Genomic DNA, 27,310 nt, shown 5'->3' on the forward strand with positions numbered 1-27,310 from the left:
TGATCAAAGTATTTTAGAAAAGTTTAAGGCTAATCACATTATAACACAATCCTCAATTATTAAAATGAAGTTTGTGATGTAGAAGTCTACAATCTGTCAGCTTCCTCCAGGCCCAAATCTAAGACAAATGTAACGAGTGGGTAATCCATGATTGCTGGAATAGTGGTGCAATAGCAGGTTTTTGGAACCTCATGTGAGAGGTGCATAATGATGACAGAGACCCTACATATAACAATTAGTGATGAGCGAGTGTGCTTGCTAAAGCTTGTTAATCAAGCCTCCAGTATCTGAGTTTGAAAATGCTCGCGTTTCCCATTAACTTCAAACATACTCTGTACTTGCGTCGCAGACAAGAACTCCGATGCTCGATCGAGGAACGGGCAGTGTAAGCACGCTGACCCATCACTAAGGCTGCTTTCATATTTCTGTTTGTTTGCATCAGTTGTAATCCGTCGCCCTGAGTAAATACGGTATCCTGCATCCTATTTTGCAGGATTCCGTTTTTTTCCCCATAGACATGTATTAACGACGGATTGTGACTGATGGCCCTGCGTTGCATCCGCCGCGTGACGGATCAGTCGTTTAGTGACTGACCGTTGGGCGGAAGCAACGCAGAATGTAACGTTTTTTATGTGCGGCGATAAAAACTGACAGCAACGGATGCGTCGGCATCCGTAGTGTGTTATAATGGAAGGCTATGGGTGGCGGAACCAGTCAATTGGCGGAATCAGGCAACAGATCCGTTTTTTTTATTCAGAGCAAGTGTAAACTTCTGGTCATGAAAATTCTTTCTCTGTCTCTCTTTCAATTTTACAAGGGTAACAGGGGAAAATGGACCATAAAATTTGTTGTGCAATTTCTCCTGAGTACACAGATACCTCATATGTAATGGAAAAATACTGTTCTGGCACACAAGAAGGCTGTGCCTTGTCACATTAGCAGAGCCCCTGACATGCCAAAAAAAAAAAAAGCAGTGCCACCCATAAATGACCAAATTTTACAAAGTACACTCCTCAATGAATTCATCTAGTGGTGCAGTGAGCTAAGGGTTAAAAAGAAAGAAAATGGACCACACAGTTTGTTTAATTTTTCCTGAGTGCGCCAATACCCTCCATGTAATCAGGAACTACTTTTGAATGCAGTGGAAAGCTCAGACGGGAAGGAGAGCCATATTGGACTTCAGAGTTAGCTGGAATAGTCTGCGGGTGCCACGTCACATTGGCAAAGCCCCAGAGGTCCCAAACAGCAGAAATCTCAGTGACCCCTTTTTTATAAACTGACCTCTCAGTTACTTCATCTAGGGGTGCAGTGATCACATTGACACCACAAGTGTTATACTATTGGGCGGTAAAGAAAAAATAATTATATTTTTATTAGTAAAAAAGAGAATTTTGTTTACTTACCGTAAATTCTTTTTCTTATAGTTCCGTATTGGGAGACCCAGACATTGGGGTGTATAGCTTCTGCCTCCGGAGGACACACAAAGTACTACACTAAAAAGTGTAGCTCCTCCCTCTGAGCATATACACCCCCTGGATACCAGATCTAGCTAGTTTAGTGCAAAAGCTGAAGGAGAATAGCCACCCACAAGTAAAGATAGAGGAAGAACCGGAACAACCGGAGCCTCTGTCTACAACAACAGCCGGTGATAACACACGGAACAAGAAACTGCCAACAGGCAACAGGGAGGGAGCTGGGTCTCCCATTACGGAACTATAAGAAAAAGAATTTACGGTAAGTAAACAAAATTCTCTTTTTCTTTATCGTTCCTATGGGAGACCCAGACATTGGGACGTCTCAAAGCAGTCCATGGGTGGGAATAAACAGAAACCTGAGAAGTAGGCGGAACCTAACTTCACAAATGGGCGACAGCCGCCTGAAGGATGCGTCTGCCCAAGCTTGCATCTGCCGAAGCATGAGCATGCACTTGGTAGTGCTTTGAAAAGGTATGCAGACTAGTCCAAGTGGCAGCCTGACAGACCTGCTGAGCCGTAGCCTGGTGCCTGAAAGCCCAAGAGGCACCGACAGCTCTGGTTGAGTGTGCCTTGATCCCCGGCGAGGGAGGCACCTGAGTACACTGGTAGGCATCGGAAATGGCCGACCTAATCCAACGAGCTAAGGTCGGCTTAGAAGCCAAGAGGCCCTTACGCCGACCTGTGGTCAGCACAAAAAGAGAGGTGCACCGCCTAAGAACAGCGGTGCGAGACACATAGATCCGGAGAGCACGCACCAGATCTAGAGTATGCAACGCTTTTTCAAAGCGATGAACAGGAGCCGGACAAAAGGAAGGCAGGGAAATGTCCTGGTTAAGGTGGAAAGGAGAAACCACCTTAGGGAGAAAGTCCGGAGTCGGACGGAGAACCACCTTGTCTGGATGAAAAACCAAAAAAGGTGACTCCGAAGAGAGCGCAGCCAAATCAGAGACTCTCCTGAGGGAAGTTATGGCCACTAGAAAGACCACCTTCTGTGAAAGACGAGACAAAGAAACCTCCCTAAGAGGCTCAAAGGGGGGTTTCTGCAAGGCCGTGAGGACCAGATTGAGGTCCCAGGGATCCAAGGGCCGCCGGTAAGGCGGAATGATGTGAGACGCGCCCTGCATGAAGGTGCGTACCTGCGCCAGCTGGGCGATACGCCGCTGGAACAACACTGACAGAGCCGAGACTTGTCCCTTGAGGGAATTGAGGGATAGTCCTAGCTGCAGACCGGACTGTAGAAAAGACAGAAGGGTCGGCAAGGAAAAAGGCCAAGGAGCATGGCCGGAAGAGCGACACCAGGACAGGAAAATTCTCCAGGTCCTGTGATAGATTTTGGCCGAGGAAGACTTCCGAGCCCGAGTCATAGTGGAGATGACTTCAGGAGGAATACCAGAAGAAGTCAAGATCCAGGACTCAAGAGCCACGCCGTCAATCTGAGAGCCGCAGAATTCTGGCGGAAAAACGGACCTTGTGAGAGAAGGTCTGGACGGTCCGGAAGATGCCACGGCACGTCTACGGACAGATGGAGCAGGTCTGGGTACCAAGCTCGCCTGGGCCAGTCCGGAGCAATGAGGATAATCCCGACTGCCCTCCATTCTGATCTTGCGCAGAACTCTGGGCAAGAGAGCTAGAGGGGGAAACACGTAGGACAGACGAAACTGGGACCAATCTTGAACCAGAGCGTCCGCTTGAAAGGCTAGGAGGGCTAGAAGCACAGCTCTGGTTTCCAGCACATTGATCGAGAGGGCTGATTCGGACGGAGTCCAAGTGCCCTGTGCTCGGTGGTGGAGACATACCGCTCCCCAGCCGGATAGACTGGCATCCGTGGTGAGGATCACCCAGGACGGAGCCAGGAAGGAGCGTCCCTGAGACAGAGAGAGGGGCCGAAGCCACCACTGAAGGGAGCCCCTGGTCTGTGGCGACAGAGCCACTAACCTGTGCAAGGAGGAAGTCCGCTTGTCCCAACAGCGGAGGATGTCCAGCTGCAGAGGACGCAGATGGAACTGGGCAAAGGGAACAGCCTCCATTGATGCTACCATCTGACCCAGCACCTGCATTAGGTGCCTGATGGAATGACGGCAGGGCCTCAGCAGAGAGCGCACCGCCAGATGGAGGGACTGCTGTTTGACCAAGGGCAGCTTCACAAGTGCCGGCAGAGTCTCGAACTGCATCCCTAGGTATGCGAGACTCTGGGTCGGAGTCAGAGTGGATTTGGGCAGATTGACAAGCCACCCGAATTGGACTAGAGTGGCGAGAGTGAGCGAGACACTCCGCTGACAGTCTGCGCTGGATGAAGCCTTGACTAGAAGGTCGTCCAGGTAAGGTATCACTGCCAACCTCTGGAGGTGCAGAACCGCAACCACTGCTGCCATGACCTTGGTGAATACTCGGGGGGCCGTGGCTAACCCGAAGGGGAGAGCCACGAATTGGAAATGTTCCTCTCCGATTGCAAAACGTAGCCAACGCTGGTGTGAAACTGCAATTGGCAAATGCAGATAGGCATCTCTGATGTCGATTGATGCCAGGAAATCTCCTTGGGTCATTGAGGCAATGACTGATCGCAGAGACTCCATGCGGAAATGCCGCACCTGAACATGCTTGTTGTGAAGCTTGAGATCCAGGATGGGCCGGAAGGAACCGTCCTTTTTGGGGACTAGGAAGAGATTTGAGTAGAAACCTCTGAACCGTTCCCGGGCGGGAACCGGTACAATTACTCCGTTGGCCTGCAAGGATGCCACGGCCTGAGAGAAGGCGGCGGCCTTGGAGCAGGGGGGAGTGGACAGAAAAAATCTGTTTGGCGGGCTGGAAGAGAATTCTATCCTATAGCCGTGGGAGATGATATCCCGCACCCACTGATCGGAGACGTGTTGAAACCACACGTCGCCAAAGTGGGAGAGCCTGCCACCGACTAAGGACGTTGCTGGCGCGGACAGATAGTCAAGAGGAGGCTGCCTTAGTGGAATCAGCTCCTGCGGTCTTCTGTGGACGCGCCCTTGTGCGCCAGTTGGATTTTTGGTCCTTGGCTGAGTTAGTGGACGAGGCCGAGGGCTTAGAGGATGACCAGTTGGAGGAACGAAAGGAACGAAACTTCGACTGGTTCCTACCCTGGGCAGGTTTCCTGGTTTTAGTTTGTGGCATGGAAGTACTCTTCCCGCCAGTAGCTTCCTTAATAATTTCATCCAGTTGTTCACCGAATAGCCTGGATCCAGCAAAAGGGAGCCCAGCAAGGTACTTCTTTGAAGAAGCATCTGCCTTCCACTCTCGAAGCCACAAGATCCTGCGGATAGCGAGGGAATTAGCCGAAGCCACCGCAGTGCGGTGAGAAGCCTCCAGCATGGCAGACATGGCATAGGATGAAAAAGCTGAAGCTTGGGAAGTTAAGGCAACCATTTCGGGCATAGATTCCCTGGTGAGGGAATGCATCTCCTCTAGAGAAGCAGAGATGGTTTTGAGAGCCCACACTGCTGCAAAAGATGGGGAGAACGAGGCCCCTGCCACCTCATATACAGATTTGGCCAGAAGGTCAACCTGGCGGTCAGTGGAATCCTTAAGAGAGGTGCCATCAGCCACTGATACAACTGTCCGGGCTGAGAGTCTAGACACCGGAGGGTCTACCTTTGGTGAATGAGCCCACTCCTTGACCACCTCAGGTGGAAAGGGAAAACGGTCATCAGAACCACGCTTTGGGAAGAGTTTGTCAGGACAGGCCCTAGGCTTGGTCATAGTGGCCTGAAAACTGGAGTGGTTAAAGAACACACTCCTTGTCCTCTTAGGCAAGGTAAACTGGTGCTTTTCTGCCAGAGAGGGTTGCTCCTCTGATACTGGCGGATTGAGATCCAGTACAGAATTAATGGACGCAATCAAATCACTAACATCTGAGTCACTTTCGGACAGATCAATGGGGCACATGGAGGCAGCCTCCGAGCTCCCAGTAATGGCATTCTCCTCGTCCTGCGAGTCAGCTCTTGAATCAGAGCCGCGGGACGAGGTAGGAGAGGGAGCCCTGCGTCTCCTCTTAGGAGGACGGGGTCTGGGACCAGATGAAAAATCCTCTGTGAGCTCCGCTGAGAGAGCCCTAGCAGCAGAGGCGCCCTGAGAAGGGGGCTGATGCATGGTCAGCAAAGTCCGGGACAGCTGTCCCATGGAGTCGGCAAAAGACTGGGAGATTGACCTAGAGAAGGATTCTACCCAAGCCGGGGGTTCAGCCACCGGAGCCGGAGCAGCCGGAGGGACCACTCTGGGTGCGATTCCAGGCTGAGGCATTGTCAGGTTAGAGCAGGCATCACAATGTGGATATGTGCTCTGTTCAGGCAGTATGAGCTTACATGCAGTGCATATAGAGTACAGCCTTGCAGCCTTGCTCCTCGTGTGAGACATGCTGCTGAAGTGGGGGCTCTGAGCCAGAATGACCCCCAGAGAGTCTATAAGCAGTTCCACAACTGGAGGTTGTGGCTTACCAGACCGTTTGTGTGCCCTCCAGATCCCACAGCCCGGAACCCCAAGCAGCTTAGCAGGGATGCTGCAGCCAGCGCCGAAAACGCTGATAAAATTGCGCCGGAGCGAGGAGAGGGGGCGGGACCTGCTGAGAGCGGGATCTGGAGGGCCAAGGAGATTTACAGGGGAGGGGACATGTGCTCAGAGAGGAGTGTCCCTCCCCTGTGCCGAACTACCGCTGGGCGGAGCCGCACTGTCCCTCTGCATGATTGACATGCAAGGGCAGTGAAATCGAAAGTAGGCCTCCGGCGAAGCCGGGGCCTAAATTTAAGCGATGCGGCCGGCGAGCAGGCACCCTCGTCGCGGTTCTCAGGCGACAACCAGAGAACCGGCCGGAAATGTCAAAACAGTTACACAGCACACTCTCCCCAACAATAAAGTACAAGGGACCCCCCGGGTATAAACGTCTCAGATACTTAGCTTGCTGAGACGCAGGGTTCCAAGTCCCTGGGGATGAGTGCTCCGTCCAGCAGGATCCTGAAGGGCTGCGGATGGAGACCGGCCTCCTGCAAAGCAAGGAGAACCGTGCTGGCTCCCACTTCAAGCCCGAGGGATGGTGAAGGAGCGCGGCATGTAAGGCTCCAGCCTTGGAATCAACCTTAACAACACCGCCGACACAGTGGGGTGAGAAGGGACATGCCGGGGGTCCAGGCTTGGACCCGCTTTTCTTCAAAAAACTTTCCAAAATGAAAAATCAGATGAGAATGCATGTGTGGATGTATGCCTCCTGAACACAAAGCAATGAACTGGCTAGATCTGGTATCCAGGGGGTGTATATGCTCAGAGGGAGGAGCTACACTTTTTAGTGTAGTACTTTGTGTGTCCTCCGGAGGCAGAAGCTATACACCCCAATGTCTGGGTCTCCCATAGGAACGATAAAGAAATGTTGTTTTAGCCCTAGATTTCCAATTGTCACAAGAGGAATAGATAAAACAAGCCCCATAATGTGTTACACCATTTGTCCTGAACGTAGCAATACCCCACATGTACAGTACTGTTTGTCCACATGGCAGGGCTCAGGAGGGAAGGAGCGCCATTTGACTTTTGGAGCACAGATGTTCTTAGAATAGTTTTTTTGGACTAATATACTCTGGCAATTCATGTAGGAGTGTAAAGACGATTTTATCTCTGCAAAACAAACATGGAGTCAAACACCGTGAATGTTGCAGAATAAAAAAAAAAAATTGCAAATATGCCCTTGTAGTGCCCAGTACACTGTAGTGTCCACTCGTGCTTCTGGACACACACCCTGTAAATTAAGCGGGCTATCCTCACTACAACTTTGCCAAATGTGTGGATGTTAACTATGGTTTAGGGTACGCTCACATGAGCACTGCGATCGGACGAGTGCAATGTGAGAAAATCTCGCATTGCACTCTGACCAATGTTAGGCAATGACGGCGAGCAGTTGGTTAGCTTTTCTCGCATCCAGAATCTGGATTCCAGAAAAGTAGCAGCATGCTGTGATTTTTTGCGAGAGCCGTATCCCTCGCACCCATTCAAGAGAATGGGTGCATGAGATACATCGGACTGCATACGGATGTTATCCCACTGCAGTGCGATATATGCACAGGCTGACAATGGAGGAGATAGGGGGGGGGATTAACTCCTCCCTCCCCTCTGCAGCGCCCGCCCCTAGCTTCACAGCTGTGACCTGATTGCAGGATCGGGTCACAATCGCATGACACTCGGCTTACGCTCGCAGCAGAACCTGAGGCTGGGGTCATTAGCATATCGCATCCGATGCGCTCGTTTGAGTCCAGCCTTAGGCACATTACGGTACTCAAAAAAAAAGGGCAGCATTTGAATTTGGGAGAGCAAAAATTCATGGATTTCTTTTTGGAAGGTAGCCACATCGCTTTTCCAGAGCCTTTGTGCTAGTAACTGGAAGCCCCCTATATTTCCATTGACAGATGACAGACCTGAGTGGAGACTTGTTTATTTGTGGGTTCAGTTGAATGCCATTTGTAGCTACTTGGGGTACATTTTGGATCAGTTTACAATTATCCTCTGCTTTATGCTGAGCATTTACATTAGGGTTTCAATCTACATTTGAGCAGCACGGTAGCTCAGTGGTTAGTTCTGTTGCTTTGCAACGCTTTGGTTCTGGGTTGAAATCCCACCAAGGACAACATTTGTAAGGAGTTTGTATGTTCTCCCAGTGTTTGTGTGAGTTTCCTTCAGATTCTCCAGTTTCCTCCCACACTCCAAAGACCTACAAATAGAGAAGTAATGCGGGCGTCACACGAGACGATCTATCGTTGCGATGCATCCTCGGGGTCACGTTTTTTGTGACGCACATACGGCATAGTTTGCGACGTCGTCCCGTGTGACAACCTACGAGCGACGCAAAGCGTTTGCAAATCGTGTGCAAATAGTTTATCTGTCACATGTCGCTCATTTTTAAAAAATCGTTTATTTTTCTTTGCGCTGGTTGTTCATTGTACCCGGGGCAGCACACATCGCTCCGTGTGACACCCTGGGAACAATGAACAATGAACACAGCTTACCTGCGTCCCGCGGCACCCGCCGGCAATGCGGAAGGAAGGAGGTGGGCGGGATGTTTACGTTCAGCTCATCTCCGCCCCTCCGCTTCTATTGGCTGGCCGCTGTGGGACGTCGCTGTGACGCAGAACGTCCCTCCCCCTTCAGGAAGAGGATGTTCGCCGCCCACAGCCAGGTCGCTCAGCAGGTAAGTACGTGTGACAGCGGTTTAACGACTTTGTGCGACATGGGTAGCGATTTGCCCGTGACGCACACACAACGGCGGCGGGTACGATCGCTCGTGCGATCACACGATAGATCATACCGTGTGACGCCCGCATTAGATTGTGAACCCCAATGAGGACAGTGTTGCTGATATATGTAAAAGCGCAATATAAGTGAATAAAATTATTATTTAATTTCCGAAATATGTAGTTCAGGTAAAACCCCCGAGAGATCCATACACTAATGAGGCAGCAAAGTTACTCCGGGCTCCGTTTGGCCTCAGTGTCCTCCTTTTCAAAAAGTGCACAAAACTGTTGTTGACTGCACTTTTGTGCACACCTAAAAAAAAAAAAAAAATGTAAAAAGATGGACACCACCAGAATACAGGCCAGACGGGACTTCAAAGAGACTCCATTTGCCTCATTACAGTAAATTTTCCGTTGGGAATTTTGTCTCACATATTTTCAGAAATTTACATGGAAACCCTGATATAAGCGCCCAGCATAGAGAGCAGGATAAATGTGAGCTGAGCTTTACTGTGATCATCGGGAGGCAGAATGAACAGATCAATAATAGTTAAAAAAGTGGCTTTGTTTTTTTTACACTATTCGCCTTGAAGTATAAGTGATTAGGCGGGGTATAATTTTTTCCTAGGTTTGGCTACTATCACACTAAAAAAACTTAACAAATTTTATAATTTTTTTGCATCACTGAAGGCTATAGTTTTTTTTTTCTTCATTTTTATGCCAAAAGAGTCATGTGAGGGCTTTTTTTTTTTTTTTTTGCAGGTGGAGTTGTTTTATTTTTACTATTTTGGGCCACATTTTTTGATCGCTTTCTATTCTGTTTTATTTATTTGTGAGGCAAAATCAAAAAGTAACAGCAATTCAGGAATTTTTTGGATGCCACATTTCTATATTTATGTTTTGCAGCTTTAACACAATAATAACAAATTTCTAGAAGGAAAAAAAAGTTTTTGCATTGGTATATTCTGGCAACGATTGGACCCCTGTGATAACATTGAGGGGGGGGCCCAATTTAGTGGGCGAGGGAGCGCACTCCGTCTCCCAGCCCTACAATCGCTATTGTTCACAACATTTAGGGGGTTAAACAGCCATAGCTCTGATATCACTTACACCAAGCTCCCGGCAGCGATCGCGTGTGCACAGCTCCCGTGCCCGGATGATCGCCATAAGATAATAGTACATCCATGTGCGGGAGGTCATCGCAAAATATTACGTACAGGTATTTCATATGTCGGGAAGGGGTTAAGCAATAAGTATGCAGTCACCATGTGACTGCAGACTTGTGAATTCTCCCATTGCGCTCACTGCACACTGTGAGGATGCCGGCGCTAGGAGCAGTGGGTGCATGCCAGCAAGTATGCAATATGTATACTCCCAGCCACATTCCGTCTAGATTGCATCCGTCCTCGCTCCATATACTTGCACAGAGTGACCGCAGACTTGTAGCAGTCTTTGGAAAAACAAATTATTAAAGAAAAGGGTTATCCGGTGTAAAACTGGATAACCTTTTTCTTTAAAGAGAACCTGGCACCAGATTTTTACCTATTAAACTAAAAGAATCCCCTTCTGCAGCTCCTGGGCTGCATTCTATGAAGGTGCACCTTGGCCCTGACTCTGCTTCCAGACCCCAAAAATAACTTTATAAAACTTGGCCGTTGACTGGCGCGAGCTAGGGCAGCTATGTTTTCTGCTCTGCCCACGATATGGCAGAGCGAACTGCGCCTGCACGAGCTGACCTAACTGCACAGGCGCAAGAATTGAAAATGCGACGAGGAGGATGACGGAGGCGTCATCCAGTCAATCAACGAAGCAAGACGGTGCTCAGCGACAGTGGGGGGATAAACAAGCAGAAAATGAGCCCGTTTATTTGGCCAACCAAGGTAATTAGCATACCTAAGGGCCAATTTTATAAAGTTATTTTTGGGGTCTGGAAGGGGAGTCAGGGCCTAGGTGCACCTTCATAGAATGCAGCCCAGGAGCTGCATAAGGGGATTCTTTTAGTTTAATAGTGAAAATTCAGGTGACAGGTTCCCTTTAATAATTTGTTTTTATGAAATAAAATAAACAAGATAAATTAAATCAAAATGTTATTAACTGATAAAAAAATAAACTATTAACACTTCTATTTTTGAAAAGCATTCTTAATTTGCAGCATTTGCCCCACACCTTCCTAAATTCTTTGGACAGTACTGCATATGTACATAGAGTAGAGCTTCATTATTGGTCTTGAAGGAATAAAGCTGGTCTTTGAGATAGGTATGCATGTATGTATATGCGAATCACTGTATACAACTTGCACTATACAGATGCATATAAATGGCCTACTTATAAAGTCACTGAACAGGACGGCATGCATTGGTAATTTACATGCAAATAAGCTGATTTTCCATGCCTAGTCTCCTGCATTGAGCAATGGCTCCACAGAGATGAGTGTTCTACCTCATAAGAAAATAAACTGATGATACATGATGACTGAAGGAGAGAAGAGAACGGATAGCCAGTCAAGACTACAAACATAAAACTATAGATTGCTTTCATTGTACACTGTACCCACAGTGTTTTTCTTTATCAGACACCTGCCAATTACTCTCAATGACTTTAAAAGTACCGTATTGTTCAGACTATAAGACGCACCGTATCATAAGACGCACCCTGGTTTTAGAGGAGGAAAATATGAAAATAAAATATTAAGCAAAAAATTTGGTCATGACACACTTATGGGGCGAGGATCTGCTGATGACACTATTAAACTCTGCACTAAGGTTCCCCATCCTGGTAATGATCCTCCTGCCTTGTATATGATCCCCATCCTTGTATATATGTCCCTTATCCTGGTATAGCCCCCATCCTAATAAAAACCCCCATCCTGCTCATAATATACCCCTATCCTACTATATACCCCCATCCTGCTCATAATATACCCCATCCTGGTATATGGCCTGTATCCTGTGGCACACAAAAAAAAAAAATAAACGTTTATACTCACCTTTCCTCCCTCCAGCAGCATCGATCATCTTCCTGTCTGTGTCAGCAGCAGCGCCGCTCTCCTATGTGGAGTCGGTCACCGTTCCCCTGCAGCATCGCAATGTCTTCCCGTCTGCTGGCTTGCGATGTGTGTGGAGACTAGCGGTGCGCACAGGGATGACGTCATCGCTGTGCTCACTGCTCTCTACACAGATCAGCTGGCCGCCAGACAGGAGGAAATCGCGATGCTGCAGGGAACGGAGGAACGGTGAGTATACTGTACTTATTCACTGTCCCCCGCGCTGATGATGATACTCGGGGGGCAGTGAATATAGCCGCACATGATCACTCCAGGTTGTAGTTGCCAGGGGTGATCACGCGGGCCGGCTCTTTACTATGCACGCACCCCTTGCCCATCATCCCGCCCACCTATCAGCTCCGGCTTCAGTGCTGAGAGATGATGGGTGGGAGGATGCATGCATATGAAATGAATGGGTCCACGTGGTCACGGAAGGGCGCTGCTACAGCCTGCGCATGCCGCCGATGACCCGCTCCACCGCAGCACCCTCATTCCCCGCAGCCATGGCCAACATTCAGACTATAAGATGCACCCCCCACTTTCCCCCAACATTTGGGGGGGAAAAAGTGCGTCTTATAGTCCGAAAAATATGGTAAATCAAAAACCCAAAATGGTCTGGGATTCCTCTTAATTAGTGATGGGCGAACCCAGACTACAAAGTTCGGTGTCCATACCAGAAACCTAGTGTCCGTGCGCAGACCCCAAACACTGAGTTCTTAGGGAACTCCATGTAACTGTTCGGATTCAGGAACCCGGATAAGTCTAATTAAAAATGAAGGGAAAAGAAAGAAAATTAGGAATAAAGCAGGAGAGTTATACTTAATGAGTCTCCCGCGTGGCTGTAACACTACTTCCAGGTCTGATCATTAGCTCTCATACACATTCGGGTCCCCATAGACTTTTTGGGTTCGGCATCCGGGCAGATGTTTAGGTTCAAGACTTGTCCCAAAATTGATTTATTTTTTTAAATCTGGCTGGACCCTCCGAACGCGAACATCTGCAGGTTCGCCCATCTCTACTCTTAATCAACAGGCCCAAAGTTGCCAAAAAAAAAAAAAAAAGGAGTCACCCAATGGCGGATCATCAAATGGCAAAATGGCACATGCAATTCTGGAAGTATATGAACAGCAGTGTCCTAGAGTGTGCAACATGTATTTGCAAAGGCATCAGGCTATGTGCGCATGTTGCATACTAGCCCTGCAGAAATTTCTGCAGCGATCTGAAGAGCACACGTGCGCTTCAAATCGCTGCAGAAAATGTCCGTAGAGAAAAAAAAAAGCTGATTCCATGTGCTCTGAGTGCAGCCCCTCCCATAGACAGAGCAGGGGCTGCTGGCAAAGCGCAGGAAAGAAGTGACATGTCACTTCTTAGACCGCAGCGCTTCGGGCAGCAGCCGAAGCGCTGCGCTCTAAGACGCCACGTGCGCACGGCCCCTGCACAATCTCCATAGACTGTGCAGGGGACGCAGGACGCATGCAGTTACGCTGCATGTATTTACGCAACGTGCGCACATAGCCTCAGATGACTGGTGACAACCTTTTTACAAACTATGGTGCAGGCTCGGCGTTGCTTATGTGCTTTTTTCATAGTACTTTGAATCATATTCATTATTTGATTTGCACTTTTTTTTTTAAGCCAAATTTACTTTGTTTGGTCTTTTTGATTCTGCACTTTGGTTTTTGGTTATTAAGGTGTTTTATTCCATTTGAGACTTGCAAAAATGTCACAAAATTTCAGTACAATTGTACTCCAGAGTTTGGACCACAAAATCTATATTTTTTTTGTGCAGATAAGACAATTTGTGACATTTGAAAGCGTTGTGGGATTTAACGCTAAACAAAAAAAAAAAAAACATAAAAAAAGGTCAAAACTTTGAGCATCTTTTAATTTGTGCCAATTCATCAAACTACGCCAATATTGATCCATTCGATATAAAATCCATAGGCGTAAAAATAAAATAAAAACAAACAAAATTATGAAGACTAGTAACTACGTAGGATCATTATTTTTACTGTGACGGGAATATTTGGGAAGTACGCTTGTGATCATAATCTTGTTCCTGCCATGATGATGTTCTTCACACCGGTATGACTAGTTCTGTAGCATTTTTCATGTGTTTGTATAACTAGGGATCTTGGCTCCTGTATTCCCTGACATAAAAAAAAAAAAAAAAAGGAAAAAAAAGCAAAGTACAAATCCCACATATAAGTGACAACAAGAGTGTAAAACCACTGCTCACATAGACCAATAAAATGTGGCTGTATCATTATCTGGGGCCCGATACATACCAGTACTGATACGTCAAATAAGGCAAAGTCTATCAGATGGTTCCAAATTGTCCAATGCAATACATACACATAAAAGGTTCTAAGGATCAAAAATGAAAGTGGGGCTTGCACGTCCCTCCAGCAGCACTTCAATAACAGGGCACCCAGTAAAGGGGGAGTCCGGAGATCACTAGCATACTGCATTGAGTCGGCCGCCCCCGGTGGGATTTGATTGTTATGCTTCAATGCATGTGAAAAGGATTTTTTTTTCTCAATGACCATTCTAACATGAAAGAAAAAGCTTCACTGAGCGCATTTGCCAATGAAAAGGTTAAAAAAAAAAACTCCTGCGGGAGAGTGGACAGAGAAGCAGATACAAGGCCAGTTATATGCATCCTTCAGACTGTGGTGCCTAATTTATCAAACACTCTAGTGAAGACGCTACATAACTAGATCCACGTGAACCAACCTTATAAAGTGCCCAAATAGGCAACAATGCCATACAATGAGCCATTAGAAAATGTCCTGATGGCTTATAACCGAAGAGAAAAAGACCTCACACAACAGGCAGAAACAAAGATAACCTGTCCACAAAGGAGGCCACACATTCCAGGACGCAGAGACAGACATCTTCGGGCCCTCATTCAGTGATTTTCCTCGTACACAAACCATGTCCAGTGTCTCATCGGGTGGATCAGATTTTCATCAGTAATTTTCTCGTATGCAAAAAATAAATACCAAGCTTCTCCCGCTCATTTCATTGTTACTCATGGACAGCACAAGGATGGCATCCATCTGTGATATTCACTGACCAATATACTTTTATGGGTAATTTTGATCTGTGACTAATAAAACATATCTCCATGATTTGCTCAGGTTCCACTTAAAAACCATGGACATGAGAAAAGCCCCATAGACTATAATCGGCACGTTTTACACATAAAAAACATGGTCACGACACGTACGATTCATGGATTTCTAATTAAGGTCTTCATGTATGAACCAAAAACCAGTATGTAAGGAAATATATAACTGTAGGGGAAATGTATGGCAGCAGCATGAAAAGTAACACTGGTTTAAGTCTGCCATCTTTACACAAAGGGCATAGGGTTTGGATTACAGGAACTCACAACCAGGGGTTGTTTCCATGAGAATACAGAGGGTGTAATGTGCAACGCCTTGGTCTGGGACACTGAGCTTCAAAACCTGGACAGATGGACCCTTGTGGCCAGGCTTGGGATTTTATATTCACTATAGGAAAGGGGGTGTTTGGAAGAAACAAGAAATTATGGGCAAGTACCTTGCATATTAAAAGTAGCCCACAGGCCATTCACAGACTGGATATTGGAATATTAACATCCAGGCTGTCCTGGAAGCACAAGCCCAGGGTCAAATATAGAAACGTTGGGTGGCATAAAAGAAAGCTGATCATATATGGGGGCCTGACTATGCTGAAGGGTGTTCCACATCTCATTTTCTCCTCCCCCAAGGAAACAGAAGGCAACTAAGACTAGAAAATTTAGAGATTTCTGTTACTTTCTCCCTTTTATTTTAGAACTGTTTTGCATATGCATGTGTCTTTTTTTTTATCTTTGTCTTTTATACCTTTTTATTGTAAGCAGTGTATTTTTATATTAAAGCCTAGAACTTTAACCCCTTCAGCCCCCGGGCACTTTCCGTTTTTGCTCCCCTTCTTCCGAGAGCCATAACTTTTTTATTTTTCCATCAATCTTGCCATATGAGGGCTTGTTTTTTGTGGGACGAGTTGTACTTTTAAATGAAACCATAAGTTTTACCATATAGTGTACTGGAAAATGGCAAAAATATTCCAAGTGCGGAAAAATTGCAAAAAAAGTGTGATCGTACAATAGTTTTTGGGATATTTTATTCAGTATGTTCACTATATGGTAAAACTGAGGTATCTATGTGATGCCTCAGGTCGGTGCGAGTTTATAGACACCAAACATGTATAGGTTTACTTGTATCTAAGGGGTTCAAAAAAATTCACACGATTGTTCAAAAAAAGTGGTGCACGTTTTGCGCCATTTTCCAAAACCCATAGCGTTCTCATTTTTCGGGATCTGAGGCTGTGATGGCTTATTTTTTGCGTCTCGACCTGATGTTTTTAACGGTACCATTTTTGCGCAGATGCTACGTTTTGATCGCCTGTTATTGCATTTTGCGCAAAATTTGCGGCGACCAAAAAACGTAATTTTGGCGTTTGGAATGTTTTTGCCGCTGCGTCGCTTACTGATCAGATTCATTAATTTTATATTTTGATAGAACGGGCATTTCTGAACGCGGCGATACCAAATGTGTGTATTTTTTATTTTTTTAACCCTTTAATTTTCAATGAGGTGAAAGGGGGGTGATTCGAACTTTTAGGTTTTTTATTTTTTTTTATTTTTTAAAACTTTTTTTTTTACTTTCTTTTATTTTACTAGTCCCCTTAGGGGGCTATAGCAATCAGTAATCCGATCGCTCTGCACTATCTGCAGATCTCAGCTACAGAGCTGAGAACTGCAGATTTGCTGCTTTACTTTCAATGCCGGCTGTATTCCGGCATTGAGAGGAAGTGCGTCATGTTAGCTACAGGCGTCATCACATAACCCTGTGCTACCATGGCAACCACCGAAAGTCACGTGATCATGTCACGTGACTTCCGGTGGGGGCGGGGTAAGTGACTGTCATGGCGGCGGCGCCGCCCATATACATATCGCTGCCAGATATTGGCAGCGAAATGTAAAGGGTTAATGGCCGCGGGTGGAAACGATTCCACCCGCGGCTAGCAGGCACACATGTCAGCTGTTGATAACAGCTGATATGTGCGCGGATCGCCGCTGCCTGCCGGCGGCAGGGGGCGGGGCTTACCGGCACACGATCCCTGACGTACCCAGTATGTCATGGGTCGTTAAGGGGTTAATAAGTTTGATCCTTGTGTTCTCTGAAGAATCCATAGCCTTATGCCTAAGCCACACGGCATGAAAATCGGTGCGAGTGGAGTGAGATAAAAAAGAAAAATCGCATTCCACTCGGACCAATATTAGCCTGTGTGCCAGCACCCATGAGCGATTATTTTCTCGGCCATAATCGAACCGAGAAAACAATCGCAGCATGCTGCGGGTGCAATGCGAGACTCTCTCGCACCCATTCAAGAGTATGGGGCGAGAGAAAACTCGCACTGCACTCGCAGTACACACCGGTGGTACCGCGAGTGCAGGGCGAGAATGGCAATAGCCAGCTATGGAGGAGAGAGGGAGATAAATCCCTTCCTCTCCTCCTCCATGCTGGCCCACCCCTCCTCAGTGCCAGCCCGCCCCCCCGCAGCTGAGGTCCGCTCGCACGGTCGGACCTCAATCGCAGGGACACTCGCATCACACTCGGCTCTGCTGTACTGCCAGCGTGTCATGCGAGGTGATCGCAGTAATCCCTGTGTGGCCCCAGCCTACTGAGAGCGTGTGACCCTGTTGACTGTCAGACAGTAGTATGTTTCAGGGACTCCATCACCCTAGGTGTATGATGAGCGGTGGAAGCATGCTGTGTAGCCGGGGTGTGTGGACTGTATCGGGGTGTGATTTAAGCTCACTTAATAGCCTATAACAGAGGTTAAATCCTGGATTGAGTGAGGGGAGATAAAGTAACCCTTGCAGGCATAACCCATGTCATGTGCTGAGACATGTGTACATGATACAGTAGAATGGCAGTCCCCTGAATGTCCGCTCCAAAGAGAACAGAAGTGCTTTCAATGCAAGACCAGACTGGAATATTGTGGACTGTGCTTACATTTATAGGGAATTCGATATTGATGGCGTATACTTGTAGGCCACCATTATAAGGCTGCTTTCACACATCCGGTTTTTGCAGTGAGGCTCAATCCGGCTCAAAAACCTATGCAACGGATGCAGCGAAAAAAACGGATCTGTTGCACAAGTTTCTCCATGCGGCCCATCCGTTTTTTGACGGATGCGGCTTGATACTGAGTATGCGCAGTGCAAAAAAAAAACGCATCCGGCCACCGGATGCGGTTTTTGCCGCAGGACGCCGCATCTGGCGTCCATAGGCTTGCATTGTAAATCGCACCACATCGCGCCAGATTCGGCGCGATGAGGTTTTTTCGCTGCAGAAAAAAACGTGCCAGGCGACGTTCCATCCGGCCGCCGCATGGGCTAAATATGCCGCATCCGGCAAAAAACGGACGCAAAGCAAGGCCATGCGGCACAATACGGCGCTAATGCAAGTCTATGCAGAAAAAAACGCAACCGGCGGCAAAAAAAAGGTTGCGTTTTTTCTGGAAAGCGCCGTATTGTGCCGCTCAGCAAAAACCGGATGTGTGAAAGCAGCCTTAGATTGGTGGTGGCGTCCTGCCAGCCCTGGACAATATGCTTATAGAATGGACATTCGTTTTACATGTACAGTGCTGAAGTTTGCAGCTCTGCTGGATATTGAAGCTCAGTCCTATTCACTTTGTGCCCCCATTTATCAAAATTAAAACCTGCAAAGGCTTTGACCACATCACATCCATGTCAGTATTGCTTCGTCTGTCCCTCCACTAATGGAAAAGAGTAACAAGTACAGCTAATATAAAATGTATGGAGCTGTGCCTGGTAAACTGTACGGATCTTTTTATCACCAAACCATGAGGGTTGATTTCATATTAATGGCCCATATGTATACGCCATCAATAACAAAGTCTAGGAAACCTCTGTTAAACAGAAATCACAGCCACAATTTTGTCGCAACCACTAACTTCCTAATGAATTAAACTTGAAGTTTACGGTGGTCTAAGATCAGTTTCAAGTTTAAAGGAGAAGCACGAATGTGACACGGTGTAAAAATATGCAATTTCCTATATGGTATCTTCACAAATATGGAGATCTTTGCTTACAGTCCTTAAAAAGAAGATAACAGCCGGTCACATCAAGATCATGCACGGCATTACTGCACTGTAATAACCTATGTATCTGAGTTATCATCATAACCTCAGAAATGTTCTCCCTGACAGCAAATGAAGCTTCCTATTGAGAAATACGCAGAGAATATAAGAGAATTCTATAAAGTACATAAAAATTATTAAAAAAAAAAAAAAAAAAAAAAAAAAAAAGGGTCTCTGCCTATTTGCTGAAAACAAAAAAATGCCTTTAAAGATCTCAAAAAGCATGTTCAGCAAGATTATCAGTGACATCATTAATATCAAGCCATGACATCACAGTGACTGTCCACAGCAGGACATATGGTCACCCCACGCTGCCATCTAGCATGCTGGTAACATACCTGACTGAGAAGCTCTCCATGAAAGATGTTGTTGACCACATTCAGGACTTGTTTAACGAGTTTCTTCTGAGAACTGGGAATCACGGTTGGGTACCTGGTCCCAGTCGTCTCCAGTTCTTGTTGTACTTTATCCAAAAGTTCACAAAGGAATTCCTGAGCATCTTGCTGTGCATATCCACGAAAGGCCGGTATCAGCCTCCAGACTGAATGAAGCATGGCGAAGGGAGAGACTAGTGCCCACTTACCAGACCACATGACTTGGAAGAGAGTATGCAATTCGTGACAAAGAGAAATGTGTGTTGAGCTAGGCTTAGGTTGAATGAGTTCCATGTTTCGACTCTTTGATGCTCCGCCACTAAGGCCAGATGAAGAGCTTTGGCGCTTTACCAAAGACCTCTCCTCTTTTGTGTGCTTTTTAGCTTTTCTAGATAAGTCTGTAGCAGAAGAGATTTGGCTCATAGATTTGTTTCTTCTATTGGTGGTGGCTGCCAATAACTCCTGAGTTTGATTGAGATCAAGCTGTAAGAAACATTCCCGGAACACGTGCAAGTGACTTAAGATTTGTAGAATAGAGTTCATATAGCAAGTGTTCCCAAGGTTCCTCAGTCCTGTCACCCCAGGGGTCAGAGTGGGCTTCCTTTTTATTGGAGAATCACTCAATTTCTTTTTACGTACATCATTAGAGGTAGGTTGTGACATTTTTCGTTTTCTGTTACGTACTGTTTTTTGGCGGGTTTTCGGTATTGTTAGTGGTACTATCTTAGGCGGTGTTTGCATTTGCTGTTGCAAGCGGTAGCTCTTTCTAGGGGGAGTACTTTCCATATCTTCTTTTAATTTGTGCTTTTGCAGCTGGCGCCTTTGCCTGGCTTCCTCCCTTTTCTGCTCAGCCTTCTCCCTGAGACAGTCTTCTTCTAACCTTTGTTTACCTCTTGGGGTCAAAGACAACCATGATCTAAACACTTTCCCCAAGAGTGCGTGTCTTCGATGCCAAAGAGCCGTAAACGTGAGGTCTTCAGTTTGAAGAAGTGCTTTAGCTCCTTGATGAGAACTATACGAGTCATCAACAGCCACCATTGACCGTAAAGTCCGTCCACTACGTGTTGTGCAGTCATAGTTTTGACTTTTGATTGCACTCAATGTGCTGCGTAGAAGTTTAAGGTCACCAGTGGTATTGTCATTGAGGACGTAATCATCACAGAGGTAACAGAATACATAGAGTTCGTTCACCTCCAGTGCCATCGGATGCTTGCTTTCCTGAAAGTGTTGCAGTGCATGCTCTTCAATGTATCGACCACATGCCACGTGGGCACAACTCAGGCAGGCCCACACAGATTCTGTAGTATTACAATCCACACAGTGCCATTTTTGAGGGTTTAATATTGAGTGGTCCTGAGCGAGCCGTAACCGGCCCACATGCCTACATTTATCCATCTTGAATTTTCAGGTGTGTCAGCTCCACTGTGACAGATCTGAGGCTTTTTGCATGTACATTCTGGCCTGCAAGTCAACAATGACAAATTAGACAGAGGTAGAGATATGTACCACATTAGAATCACTATTCATTTGACTTCATCTGAGCACTCCAACGAATAATTAGCAACGATCCCATTATTCTGGAACATCCACAGCTCCTTTCGTTATTTTTGTATTCATTTTACTGTAATACCTTATTTTTTGGGGTGTTTAACCTATAAAAACGAAACACCATGGACAGGTGCCTGATATACTGTCCATATATCCAACGCCTCTACCGATTAACACACAACTATTTTATGGTGATGATCCTTAGGAATGTACAGCTGTTACTGTATGGTGCTCCATTCACATAAACATGTTCCGAGTGCTATTTTTATATAAGGATTCTTTATCATGTCTTCACTCCCAGTAAACAGGTTGTCCAAGAATTGTAAAAGTGGCCACGAACTAAGATATGTTATTTTGTTATGTAATCACTTATCAGGTAAGTCCCTAAGACTCCAGCACTGCTCTTCTACTGGTGAACTGTCAGCGGTGAGGACATGCCAGCCATGCACGTGACAGGTACAACCAACCTTCACTGCAGAATAAGTCACAAAGATCACACGAGCGACCGGCATGATGTTACTTTATTGCCTTCCTAGCTTTGTGACTGTATTTAAAAAAGAACCTTAATCAACCCCTTTAAAATTCTTCAGTTTATCAAAATACTCCCTTAACGTCACAAATCATGAATGAAACCAATAGTGGCTTATTGACCCTACTGAAGTATAAAGGTTACGTTTGCGTGTTGAGAATTTTTCTGTCAAATTTGAAGGAATCTGCAACTGAGGCTCCTGACAGAGAAAGCCCCCGTATTCCTTATGGTCATGAGTGTAACAGGCTCCTATTTTGAGTAACATCAAGCTAAATATGAAAGGTGGAAATGATGAGCGAGCACCACCATGCTCAGGTGCTCTGGACTTGTAACGAGCAGTTGGATGCTCAGATGGGCACGACTCGAGTACCCGAGTATAATGGGAGTCAATGGGGGGGCTTGAGCATTTTTCCAGGAAATCTTCAGGAAAAATGCTTGAGTTTCCCACTGACTCCTATTATACTTGGGTACACGGCGCGCCTATCCAAACGTCCAACTGCTCATCACGAGTACAGAGCACCTGAGCATGGTGGCACTCGCTCATCACTAGTGGAAATCACAAGATATTTCTGGCTCTGACGGAACCGTAACACTTTGAAGATGCACATTTCTCACTTCAAGGGACTCTGTCAGCACAGAATGACTGTTCAAGCAAAGTACAGATGCTCGGTACATCATGGTCTGGCCAAATATTTCAGTGCACCTCCCCGCCTGCTGGTTTTTCATCCATCTCTCTCACCCTTCTTTTTTGATTGACGGCTCTGGCTTTATAGAGCCAAAGGTCAGAGACAAATAGAAAGCAAGCAGGAAAATTAATTTAAATGTTTGGCTCCACCAAGACGCACAGAGTGCCTGCAATTGGTGTGAACAGTCATTCTGTGCTGACAGAAAACCTTTAACCCAGCCATACACATTAGGGCGGGCCGGCACGGAGGAGGGGCGGGCCGGCACGGAGGAGGGGCGGGCCGGCACGGAGGAGGGGCGGGCCGGCACGGAGGAGGGGCGGGCCGGCACGGAGGAGGGGCGGGCCGGCACGGAGGAGGGGCGGGCCGGCACGGAGGAGGGGCGGGCCGGCACGGAGGAGGGGCGGGCCGGCACGGAGGAGGGGCGGGCCGGCACGGAGGAGGGGCGGGCCGGCACGGAGGCACGGAGGAGGGGCGGGCCGGCACGGAGGCACGGAGGAGGGGCGGGCCGGCACGGAGGAGGGGCGGGCCGGCACGGAGGAGGGGCGGGCCGGCACGGAGGAGGGGCGGGCCGGCACGGAGGAGGGGCGGGCCGGCACGGAGGAGGGGCGGGCCGGCACGGAGGAGGGGCGGGCCGGCACGGAGGAGGGGCGGGCCGGCACGGAGGAGGGGAGGGCCGGCACGGAGGAGGGGAGGGCCGGCACGGAGGAGGGGAGGGCCGGCACGGAGGAGGGGAGGGCCGGCACGGAGGAGGGGAGGGCCAGCAAAGAGGGGAGGGAAGGATTTATCTCACCAGTGTATCCTGCAAGTGCAGTGCGATTTTTCTCTCGCCCCATAGACTAGAATGGGTGCGAGAGAAACCAGGATCACATTACAGTCGCAGCATGCTGCAATTGTTTTCTCGGTCCGATTATGGCTGAGAAAATAATCGCTCATGGGTGCTGACACACAGGCTAATCTTGGTCCAAATGGAATATGATGTTTTATCGCATTTCACTCACTCCGATTTTCATGCCGTGTGTCTTAGGCCTTATGTTCCCTGAAATAATGTCAGGGCAGTTAGAGGGTCCCATGCACATTACATCCTCGGGAGGTTCAGACAACTTATCAAATGTATATGAGGGCCTTTACTAAAATAATAGAAGCCTGATGAATAGAGTTCAGCAAAAAAGATTTGCCAGCCCCTGTTCGATGGGTGAAGACCTGAGCCGTGAGCTTCCACCCCAGCACCTCTTCTGATCAGTAGGCCTGCTGCAGAGTGATCTGTGCATGTTGTCTCACTAGTGCTCACAACACCCTGCTCCAGCGGCCACACAATCCAAGGATAATGGAACAAGGACCTCTAAACCTTTTTTGCTCAATTCAATGATTATGAACCCTATTGATGATCACTTGCAGCTCTATTCCTCCCACTGGACCAGGATTCTGGATTTAGAGAGTCTAAAAACACACCAGATTTATTAGTGGATTGCGCCAGTTTTAGGCCCAACACATAAGGACCAGTGTTTCACTTCCAGGAAGATGTGCCAGGGTAAATGTGGCTCCTGTTTCTTGATTGTAATAACGAGTGCAAAACTTATTCTTCATAAGCAGTATGCACATGACCAGGTTTTAGGCTCGTGTATGGATATTCATGACAGCTTCGTAGTACCCCGACTGTTGAGTTCAGGATCAGAAGACCTGCATTACAGATTTCACAGTCCACACTTAAAACTGGCCATGTGAATGCAGCCTATACCTACAGCCTTGGCTACACCTGGAGGCTGATGCTTTCCGAGAAAGTTTTTCCATTCTCCGACAACCAAAACAGACCCTAAAAAAGGGAGGAAAGGTTTTGTACAAAGTTGTCACCCGTTGTGCTCTACAGCGATTGACCATCATTCACAGTATCGATACACATCACTGAGCGGATCTAGTCTGCCAAGACCTACAATCAGAATCAGAATCAGGGCCATAAAGCAAATGGAGACCCCCAAATCAGCACTGCCTTAGCGCCAGCTCTTACAGGGTGCGTGTGAGTAATGCCCTAGCGCCAGCTCTTACAGGTTCCCTGTGAGTACTGCCCTAGCGCCAGCTCTTACAGGGTACATGTGAGTACTGCCCTAGCGCCAGCTCTTACAGGGTACATGTGAGTACTGCCCTAGCGCCAGCTCTTACAGGGTCCCTGTGAGTACTGCCCTAGCGCCAGCTCTTACAGGGTCCCTGTGAGTACTGCCCTAGTTCCAGCTCTTACAGGGTCCCTGTGAGTACTGACCTAGCGCCAGCTCTTACAGGGTCCCTGTGAGTACTGCCCTAGTTCCAGCTCTTACAGGGTCCCTGTGAGTACTGCCCTAGTTCCAGCTCTTACAGGGTCCCTGTGAGTACTGCCCTAGTTCCAGCTCTTACAGGGTCCCTGTGAGTACTGCCCTAGCGCCAGCTCTTGCAGGGTCCCTGTGAGTACTGCCCTAGTTCCAGCTCTTACAGGGTCCCTGTGAGTACTGCCCTAGTTCCAGCTCTTACAGGGTCCCTGTGAGTACTGCCCTAGCACCAGCTCTTACAGGGTCCCTGTGAGTACTGCCCTAGCACCAGCTCTTACAGGGTCCCTGTGAGTACTGCCCTAGCACCAGCTCTTACAGGGTCCCTGTGAGTACTGCCCTAGCACCAGCTCTTACAGGGTCCCTGTGAGTACTGCCCTAGCTCCAGCTCTTACAGGGTCCCTGTGAGTACTGCCCTAGCACCAGCTCTTACAGGGTCCCTGTGAGTACTGCCCTAGCTCCAGCTCTTACAGGGTCCCTGTGAGTACTGCCCTAGCGCCAGCTCTTACAGGGTCCCTGTGAGTACTGCCCTAGCGCCAGCTCTTACAGGGTCCCTGTGAGTACTGCCCTAGCGCCAGCTCTTACAGGGTCCCTGTGAGTACTGCCCTAGCACCAGCTCTTACAGGGTCCCTGTGAGTACTGCCCTAGCGCCAGCTCTTACAGGGTCCCTGTGAGTACTGCCCTAGCACCAGCTCTTACAGGGTCCCTGTGAGTACTGCCCTAGCGCCAGCTCTTACAGGGTCCCTGTGAGTACTGCCCTAGCGCCAGCTCTTACAGGGTCCCTGTGAGTACTGCCCTAGCGCCAGCTCTTACAGGGTCCCTGTGAGTACTGCCCTAGCACCAGCTCTTACAGGGTCCCTGTGAGTACTGCCCTAGCACCAGCTCTTACAGGGTCCCTGTGAGTACTGCCCTAGTTCCAGCTCTTACAGGGTCCCTGTGAGTACTGCCCTAGCACCAGCTCTTACAGGGTCCCTGTGAGTACTGCCCTAGCTCCAGCTCTTACAGGGTCCCTGTGAGTACTGCCCTAGCACCAGCTCTTACAGGGTCCCTGTGAGTACTGCCCTAGCTCCAGCTCTTACAGGGTCCCTGTGAGTACTGCCCTAGCGCCAGCTCTTACAGGGTCCCTGTGAGTACTGCCCTAGCGCCAGCTCTTACAGGGTCCCTGTGAGTACTGCCCTAGCGCCAGCTCTTACAGGGTCCCTGTGAGTACTGCCCTAGCACCAGCTCTTACAGGGTCCCTGTGAGTACTGCCCTAGCGCCAGCTCTTACAGGGTCCCTGTGAGTACTGCCCTAGCACCAGCTCTTACAGGGTCCCTGTGAGTACTGCCCTAGCGCCAGCTCTTACAGGGTCCCTGTGAGTACTGCCCTAGCGCCAGCTCTTACAGGGTCCCTGTGAGTACTGCCCTAGCGCCAGCTCTTACAGGGTCCCTGTGAGTACTGCCCTAGCACCAGCTCTTACAGGGTCCCTGTGAGTACTGCCCTAGCACCAGCTCTTACAGGGTCCCTGTGAGTACTGCCCTAGTTCCAGCTCTTACAGGGTCCCTGTGAGTACTGCCCTAGCACCAGCTCTTACAGGGTCCCTGTGAGTACTGCCCTAGCGCCAGCTTACAGGGTCCCTGTGAGTACTGCCCTAGCACCAGCTCTTACAGGGTCCCTGTGAGTACTGCCCTAGCACCAGCTCTTACAGGGTCCCTGTGAGTACTGCCCTAGCGCCAGCTTACAGGGTCCCTGTGAGTACTGCCCTAGCGCCAGCTCTTACAGGGTCCCTGTGAGTACTGCCCTAGCGCCAGCTCTTACAGGGTCCCTGTGAGTACTGCCCTAGTTCCAGCTCTTACAGGGTCCCTGTGAGTACTGCCCTAGCACCAGCTCTTACAGGGTCCCTGTGAGCACTGCCCTAGCGCCAGCTCTTACAGGGTCCCTGTGAGTACTGCGCTAGCGCCAGCTCTTACAGGGTCCCTGTGAGTACTGCCCTAGCGCCAGCTCTTACAGGGTCCCTGTGAGTACTGCCCTAGTTCCAGCTCTTACAGGGTCCCTGTGAGTACTGCCCTAGCACCAGCTCTTACAGGGTCCCTGTGAGCACTGCCCTAGCGCCAGCTCTTACAGGGTCCCTGTGAGCCCTACCCTGCTCTATACAAATCCCCTGTAATGCCTCAGCCTAATGATGTGACAGCGGAAGACGGGCACAGGAGCAGTCCGCGCGGGGAGATCTGCCCGATCACCACCAGAACTTTATTCCACAGACTCCCTGCCTGTCGGAGCTGTGTATGAGCAGAAATCTGCCCTCTACAGGCTTTGCCCAGCAGCCAGGGCGGCCGGGTGACATGTGCCCTCACAGGCTTTGTCCAGCAGCCGGAGCGGCCGGGTGACATGTGCCGCACTAGCTGAGAGCACGTCGGTACCATTGTCCGCTGGAGCCGCTGCTGGGACACAAGGAGCACTCACCGCGCAGACGTATGGCAGCTGCCCGGGACGGAGGGAGACGGGGAGCACGGCAACAATAACACTGAGTGGCTTTCACTCAGCCCGCCGCTCTGCTCTCTCCTTCTGGACTGTGACGAGGAGGATGACGTCTGAGAACGGCCAAAGGGAGGGGGGGGACACAATCCGGGCACTAAGCAGTACTGCCGCTGCGGTGGGTGGGGCCTGAGCTGAGCAACAACAAGCCGGCATTCTGATTGGTGCAGAAGGCAAAGGAGGCGTGTGAAGTGAGACTGTCAGCGCCATGTTAGATGAGGGATCGGATCTCCTGCGGTGCTGGAGCGGCTGCCTGCCTAGTATGTGACGGTGCACACAGCGGAGCAGAGCGCGGTACCGCGGGCGGCGATTCCTCACTACCGCTATGTGTAGCTATGTACTGACTGTTTTCTACTTTGGATCTGAAGGCTATGTTCGCACACGGCATTTTTTATATGTAGCCAAAACCTCCGTATGTTAC

At 48.6% G+C, this 27,310-nt stretch overlaps 1 protein-coding gene across 1 annotated transcript in view; it reads right to left on the bottom strand.

The window, feature by feature from the left end:
- USP44 (ubiquitin specific peptidase 44) overlaps positions 1 to 26,958 on the bottom strand; it is a 53,046-nt gene extending 26,088 nt beyond the window's left edge. Inside the window, exons 1-2 of the mRNA XM_075344816.1 lie at positions 26,818 to 26,958; positions 19,286 to 20,782 (exon numbers count right to left, since the gene is read on the bottom strand). Coding sequence (XP_075200931.1) covers positions 19,286 to 20,716 — 1,431 coding nt within the window. The 5' untranslated portion in view covers positions 20,717 to 20,782; positions 26,818 to 26,958. The remainder of the gene's footprint in view (positions 1 to 19,285; positions 20,783 to 26,817) is intronic.
- Positions 26,959 to 27,310: the final 352 nt, after the last annotated feature.

This window comes from Anomaloglossus baeobatrachus, chromosome 4 (assembly GCF_048569485.1).
Source record: "Anomaloglossus baeobatrachus isolate aAnoBae1 chromosome 4, aAnoBae1.hap1, whole genome shotgun sequence".
NCBI classification, from domain to species: domain Eukaryota; kingdom Metazoa; phylum Chordata; class Amphibia; order Anura; family Aromobatidae; genus Anomaloglossus; species Anomaloglossus baeobatrachus.